Source organism: Tubulanus polymorphus, chromosome 7 (genome assembly GCF_964204645.1).
Source record: "Tubulanus polymorphus chromosome 7, tnTubPoly1.2, whole genome shotgun sequence".
In the NCBI taxonomy this organism is placed as follows: Eukaryota; Metazoa; Nemertea; class Palaeonemertea; order Tubulaniformes; family Tubulanidae; genus Tubulanus; species Tubulanus polymorphus.
In genome coordinates this window covers 7,983,477-7,990,905 of record NC_134031.1, presented here as the reverse complement: position 1 = coordinate 7,990,905, position 7,429 = coordinate 7,983,477, and the positions used below count along the sequence as shown (strand labels likewise).

Here is a 7,429-nt window from a genome sequence, read left to right as displayed (position 1 = left end):
ATTTCATTGAGGCGTATCACGCAATATGAAAAAAAAATTTCCAATTTTGTCACGTGACTTCATGACACTGCAACTTGACGATAGCTTAGGTTCTCATTCTTCGAACAAAAAATTACGATTATTAATATTTGCATCTGAAATAACAATTGAATATAAAAAAAATAACAATTGAATATTAAAGATTTTGATTTTAATATTTCATTTTAATATTAAACTTTAATACATTTAACATATAATTTTATATTTAAGATTCAAATTTAATATTTTGGTTTTTTTTATGTTTAACTTTTATATATTTGAAACATATAATCTAATGATTTCATTTTAATATTAAATATATATGTTACAATATAAAACTTTTATTATTCTTAATTTTGCTTATAAACATGAGTTATATATAATATAGTAGTACAATATATAGTACATATATAATTATAGTAGTACATATATAATTATTTTCAACAACATATATATTAGCAGGGTGAACCTGTTTAAAGTTTTCACTTGAAGCAACAAGTACCCAAATACACACTTCACTCTCACCCTCGCATTCATACTTTCTCTCACTCGCTTTTCTACTGTTACAGTTTATAAAAGTGTAGGCATACAAAAAATAAGGTATACGATAGTGAAACGGTAGACATTATTTGACTAATTTATTTGTTTATTTTTTTAAATAATGATTAATAGTTACTAATTATAAATTTCTTATAAGGCTGACTTAAAGATCTCTATGGAAGGAGATGATTTAAGAAGGTTACTCATTTTATTCCATAGTCTATGGCCTTTGTAACTAAGACAATTACGGCTAAAGTTATTTCGGCAAAAAGGTAGTACAAAATAGTTAGTGTGGCGAGTTCTGCGATTTCTGTTTAACTCAAAGAAGCCACTAAATACATCTGGTAAATACATGTACATAAATTCATACATGTACATAAATTGAGCAACTTGTAATTTATCAACGTCATCTGATATAAGAATATTCAAATCTTTAAATAATGGGCTAGTATGTGCTAAGTAGTGGGTTTTAGTTATGATTCTGATTACTTTTTCAAGGAGAGCAATCCTATTTAAGTTAGCGTGGTTGTTGCCCCAGACAATATTACAATAGTATATATGTGGATATATCATAGTATTATAGTATAATATAGTTCAATAAGAATCTTCGAGGGCAAATATGTTGCCAGTCTGCGCGTGATACCAACATGTTTTGAGATTTTTTGAGAAGTTTGCTGGATGTGTGGTTTCCAGTTTAAGTCCTCGTCAATATATACACCTAGACGTCTGGAGTAGGGCAGTTCTTTTAAGATATTATCATTTAAAGATACATGTAAGTCAGGTTTTTTTCTAGCTCTACTGAATATAAGATAATGTGTTTTTACAAGATTAAGTGATAATTTGTTTGCACAAAACCAGATGAATAACTTTCCTAATTCTTGATTCACAATATTTTCAAGGATGTCAGGGTTTTTTATGACTAGCAAAAGTGTTGGTATCATCCGTACACATGATAAATCTAAAAGTTTCTAGAGCATTTGTACAATCATTTATATAATGAATGAATAATAAGGGACCTTGTATAGAGCCCTGTGGAATTCCACAACTTAAAGGGGTAGAAATACAATCTTCATGTTTGACGGACTGCTGTCTATTAGTTAAGTAGTTATGAAACCATGTCAGTGCACATCCTCTAATGCCATAATGTTCTAGTTTGGATAACATGATTTTGTGGTCAATCGTATCAAACGCTTTAGATAAATCTAGAAATATACCAATCGCTGTCTCCCCTTTAACTAGCGTTTCGATATTTTATTAGGTATAAAAGTTAATGCCATTGCCGTTGAATGGTTTCGTCGAAATCCAAATTGAGAATCACTAAATACTTTGTGCCGATGTAGAAAACGATTGATACGGTTGTACATTATTTTTTCCAGTATTTTTGAAACACAGGGCAGTATTGAAAGTATTTTTTCATTTGATAACATTTGATTGATTATAGTCATATTATTAAGTTTATATTGTCTTCCATACAATAGATTATTTGCTGAGATATAATTTTTAATGTTGAATAGTGAAAATAAGTTATTAGTTTCTTTTATTTCAATTTTGAATTCGGTTTCTTTTTTCATTTATATAACAATTTCTTTATTGAATTGAATTTTCTAGATTATTTTACTTTTTTCATTAAAATTATTACTATTTTACTATATTTTATGTTAAAAATCTAAATTATTCTACTTGTTAAATTAAAAATGTTACTATTTTTCTATATTCCATGTAAAAAATTATTTATTATTTCCTTTTTTTAATTAGAAATATAACTACTATTCAATATTTTATGTTAAAAATCTAATCTAATTAACACACATTTTACTCACACATATGATATTTCAAGATTTGATTATTTTATTAGCACTCTTTTTTATTAAAAAGTTCAATTATTTTGATATTTTCTATTTTCTACACATAAATATTAGAGTAATTGGGTAATAATGTTTTCATATCAGGATGAGAAAGGTTGTGTGAAGCTCGACCTTTCGACTTCTGGTATGAAAACATATTTACCTATTTACTAAGACAAAGATATCACTAGCTGAAGCACAAACCATTCTTGAAAATTATTACATCCATACTTTAAAATCTAAGAGAGCGGTTAAGATCGAAATCCAAGATGGCCAAATAAATGTTTCTTGCGATGCATTCGTTTAACTGTCTACAAGTGAAATATTAGAACCAATAACATACGTATGGGTTTTTCACAGTAATACATCAGATCGCTGCCTTTACATTTAATATCATTCCATTTACCACCAGAATCTTTGGCATTCATCGCACAGTCATCACCAGAACCATTCGGTTCACCATCGCGCCAGTTAAAGAAACGCGCCTGAAATATAAATCTGAGACTAACTATTCATATCAGCTTCGAAATGATTATATATGATACTATTCCTTAAACTATACCGGTTTTGTTTCGGAATTCCAGACTAACTTATTTGCTTCCTTGATATCATTTAACCCTATGATATAGCCTTTTGTAGTTTTAGCTGCAATAAGAAAATATATATCTTGGTGAAAAATTGAATATCCAGGTGAGCATGTCGGTGGTGTTGTCTATCTACCCCGGGCGCCTACTGTTCACTTTGTCTATGACACCCCAATAGGGGTTTTTAGATTCGCTTCAGGATTTAAAACGATTTCATATTTTATGCATACAATAAAAAGCGGGCGCCAAATAGCGAGTCATTTGTCATAATAAATGTGCGATATCTACGTGAATACGTACCTCGAAGCCATTTCCACGTCTCCCAGTTTCTAATTGTTATAAGTTGACCTCCTCTTGTCTTACAATCAGCCCTAGCTTTATCAGCATTCAGCTTCGAAAACGAAGCCAAACACTTTTTATTACCAGGATCTAATTGCCAGGCCGGATTGTTACCGCAGGGATAGTTATCCAAATCTATAAAGAAATGGTCGACATCAGGTAAATCGGTTTTTAAAGTGAATTGTTGCGATTTTCGTGTATATCTCTCTGCCTGATGTATTAAGATTACCAAACAGTGCGGCTAAGCTGAACTCGGGCATGACCAACTCGAACTTTCGATTAACTCAGACAAAAAAAAGAATCATATTCTGACTCAAAATGATCATTATTCAGTCGAATTAGGCCGAATTAGGAGGTTTTACTGTAAAATCTATGTATACATGTGACAATCTTGGAAGGATTCTAGTCTCACGTTCTTTGTAGTGACTTCGAAATCCAAACCTTGGTGAACAAGACGACAACCAAATGTAGATTTCATAAATGCCAGTTTTTGCCCATTCTGAGGTTATAATATTTCTTAATGTTTTGTTTTATGGATTTTTCATAATAGAAACATCTCACCGTTGTTCGTACAAAAAGGCATCTGTATAGAGACCCAAGCGACATCTATTGTGAATGCCAATTCTACTTTCCACCAATTAGGACGTATCTTGACCGTTCGCAACGTCATTGAATATCGAGATAGATAATCTGGATGCACGTCACCATCGATTGCATTATCAGCCTGGTAATGCGAGTAATTCGTGAATTGAGATGCTCTTCCGCTGACGGCGAAATTACCTATATATATATATATATATATAATATATAATATATAACATGGCAAAGAAATATTTACCGACTTGGCAAACGAAATACTTACCATCAAATGGGAGGCCATACACCTCAAGCTCAGCTAGATTCAGTGCTGCAGTAGGACCACTGATGTCCTTTATGTAAACATACACGTATCTACCAAAGTTTCCACGCGTACAATGCAGGATTAAAGCGTGATTTTTAGCTATTACTGTCGGTATTTTATTCCGGTAACACATTCTACAGAGATTGAAGTCAACACTATTGAGATCCGGATGTCGATAGCAAACTGCAACTTTTAGATGAACACTTCCAGCTACAAAGAATGACGAGAGATAGAGAGCTATATTGAAATAAATTGGAAGGGAATATATCATTTTAAACGTAGACGTAATGAGGAGGTGTGATAACCTGGTGTCAAATCCAACAAACGTGGGGGTGAAGTCAGTGGTAGCCTTGTGTGGGTTAAATGATTTTATATTACGAGCTTTTGCTACTACCACACTAAAACGTGGTGAACAGATGATAAGATAAAAAACCCGCTATTTACAAATTAAAAGAAATCTAAAATCGAGAATTTATTTATTGAAACAATCTAAAATGTAAAAACACAACGTTTCGATATCCCCCTAGAGATCATCGTCAGGTTTGAGATATTTACTAAAAACAGGGGTATATATATACAGAGGAGAAAAGGTTAATTGAGTAAATTGGTGAGTGAGTAACTGATTAGTGTTCGGCAAGGCATGAAGTAGTATACTTAGAAAGAAGGAAATTGTGAGGAGGAAAGCCATTATTTAAATTGGTACTAATATCTGAGTGACGAGTACTTAGGGTAGACTCTATACTATGTGGCTTTAAGTGTAATTGCTGGAAGTATAAATAGTTTCAGCTTTATCAAAATTAAAACGATGACCAGTGTTCCAAACGTGATTGGCTACGCCACTAGCCGGTTTTTGATTTATTATATCCTTTTGTGTTCCGAAATTCGAGATTTTAAATCACGAGCAGTTTCTCCAAAGTAAATTTTATCGCAGCCAAAACAAGGAATCTTGTAAACTCCGCAGTCCAAAGGTTTAGGTTGATTGTTTTTTACCAAAGTCTTGCTAATTATGCTTTCATACGTGAAAATGATTTGTTTATCCAATAAAGGGAGAGAGTGACGAAACTTTTCCAAAACAGGTACATACGGAACTACAATGAATTCTGAAATGTTTTTTTTTAAATTTTCTGGAGGTTTAGAATTAAAGAAAGTACGTTTAGCCTTAGAAATAGCGATTTTCAAAATGTGATCAGGGTAAGCCAATTTTTCAAGAGAATTGGATATATGGTCAAATTCAGCCGAAAGGAAAGTTTCATCGCAGATCCGCAGTGCACAGAGAAAGAGGCCTTGAGCGAGACCGATTTTGATTGATTTAGCAGTAAACGAAAAGAAATGGAGATATGCCTCAGCGTTGATAGGTTTACGGTAGACTGAAAAAAATCAAATGAGAGTATTTATTGTGAATTAGAACATCCAAAAACGGAATTTGGTCATTTTGTTCCCATTCAAAAGTGAATGTCAAAGATGGATATTGGGAGTTGATGAAGTCAATAAAGAATTACTCGTCATTCAGATATTAGTGCCAATTGCAATAATGGCTTTTCTCCTCACAATTCCCTTCATTCTAAGTATATTACTTCATGCCTTGCCAAACACTAATTACCGTATATTGGTAACCCGTCAATCCTATTTGCCCGAAAATTAAATTATCTATTTAAAAGGAATTTTGAAATCAACATGAAATGCGCATTCACTACGACCAAAATTAAGAATTTTTTCTCTTTGAAATGTGCTACCCCTAAATCCCTGAAGGCTAAAGTCATATATAAATTTAATTGTTTATGTGATATAAACACTTCCTATTGGGAAAACTAAACGACATTTGGCCATCAGGATTAAAGAACACATATCAAAGACTTCTGCGATTGGACAACATCTCGCAATTTGTCACACTTGTGATCAGGAATTCAGTGACAACAAATTCAAAATTCTAGACAAAAGTTCATCTGATCTCGACTGTAAAATTAGGGAGGCCCTGTTTATTAAAGCGCAACGACCCTCTTTAAATCAACAACTATTTCAAAACGGCTCATCGTTTATCCTAAATGTATTCAAATAATTATCTTTTTATTTAAATACTTGGTTTGTAATAAGCTTAGAATTAAGCACTTGTAATTTTGTAACTTATGTTGTATATAAACCTGTAGTTTAATCATTTGATTCACTTGTATTTCATCTGGTGAGGGGATATGATCCCGAAAACGTTCGTGTTAATAAACTGTATTTACTCATTAGAAAATGAGGTTTTTTGACGCCTTATAAAACGTTACCATTATGAAACCTAAACAATGTTAACCATTCAGCGTCATTTTACAAACGACTCGTAAATCGATGTGCAAAACGTCACAGGTCTATGTGTACACATACAAGCTATTTGGCAAAATATTATTGAAAAAGGCATAGAATGGCTCCCTGTGATTACATAGTGAGCTCTATTTGAACGTCGAAATGTTATATTTCATTGAATATTATTAGAAGACGCATTGTAATAGTAATGGATCTATGATTAAATCAGAAGCGGCAGGCATAAATCGAAATGATAAGTAAATCGGATTATTCGGTCGAAATGGCGGATGTATACACGATTTGGAAGTCTGATATAAAATTAAGACCCTGACATGGTGATGCTGGTGGAATGACGAAGCTATTTACGATATGTGTAGGGCCGGCGTGAATTTCATCGGCGGCTACCATCGGTCAATATAAAAATGTGTAAACATTCAATTTCAATATTCAAAATTTTTAGATAATATGTTCGATATATGGGGTATGCAGGTTTCATGAGATTAGCAATTTATAATAGCATAGCTGTCATATACGGCTCCGCGTCCTCTGATGGCATGTGTAGTAGGTGTAGTATATTACGTGACAATTCAATTCAATTCTTTATTGATCCTCATTACATATAAAATTCTCGAATTCATACAGAATAACATAAACATGTTATTCAAAATGACATTGTCTTCTTTAACCCAGGCTCAAGAAGATATCGAGTGACCGAGCTAAACCGCCATATGGACACGGGTCGGCTTGCTAGGCCACACGATATGCTCCAAAGTCACGATGAAGCAGACAGTCACATCAGACGAGCTCTTTCCTCAACTATGGAGGCAATGAAGTTGCAGACCAACTTAGAAGTAAAAGTGAATGAAGTTGGACGCAAGTTATCAATTATTGACAATTTTCAATGAAAAAATTAAACCACT

General features: G+C 32.7%; 1 protein-coding gene across 1 annotated transcript; it reads right to left on the bottom strand.

The window, feature by feature from the left end:
- Positions 1 to 2,713: 2,713 nt before the first annotated feature.
- On the bottom strand, positions 2,714 to 3,585 carry LOC141908622 (hepatic lectin-like). Its single transcript, XM_074798728.1, has 4 exons — positions 3,555 to 3,585; positions 3,287 to 3,460; positions 2,965 to 3,047; positions 2,714 to 2,887 (listed from the first exon to the last, which is right to left on the bottom strand). Exons 1-4 carry the CDS (start codon positions 3,583 to 3,585, stop codon positions 2,714 to 2,716), a joined length of 462 nt encoding a protein of 153 aa, XP_074654829.1.
- Positions 3,586 to 7,429: the final 3,844 nt, after the last annotated feature.

Excerpts from the sequence above, each read along its gene's own strand:
- LOC141908622 (XM_074798728.1), bottom strand. The coding sequence starts at position 3,585 with ATGCCCGAGTTCAGCTTAGCCGCACTGTTTG. Across the intron at positions 3,461-3,554 it reads CAGCTTAGCCGCACTGTTTG|ATTTGGATAACTATCCCTGC; the intron begins GTAATCTTAATA and ends ATTTCTTTATAG. Across the intron at positions 2,888-2,964 it reads GGAATTCCGAAACAAAACCG|GCGCGTTTCTTTAACTGGCG; the intron begins GTATAGTTTAAG and ends TTTATATTTCAG.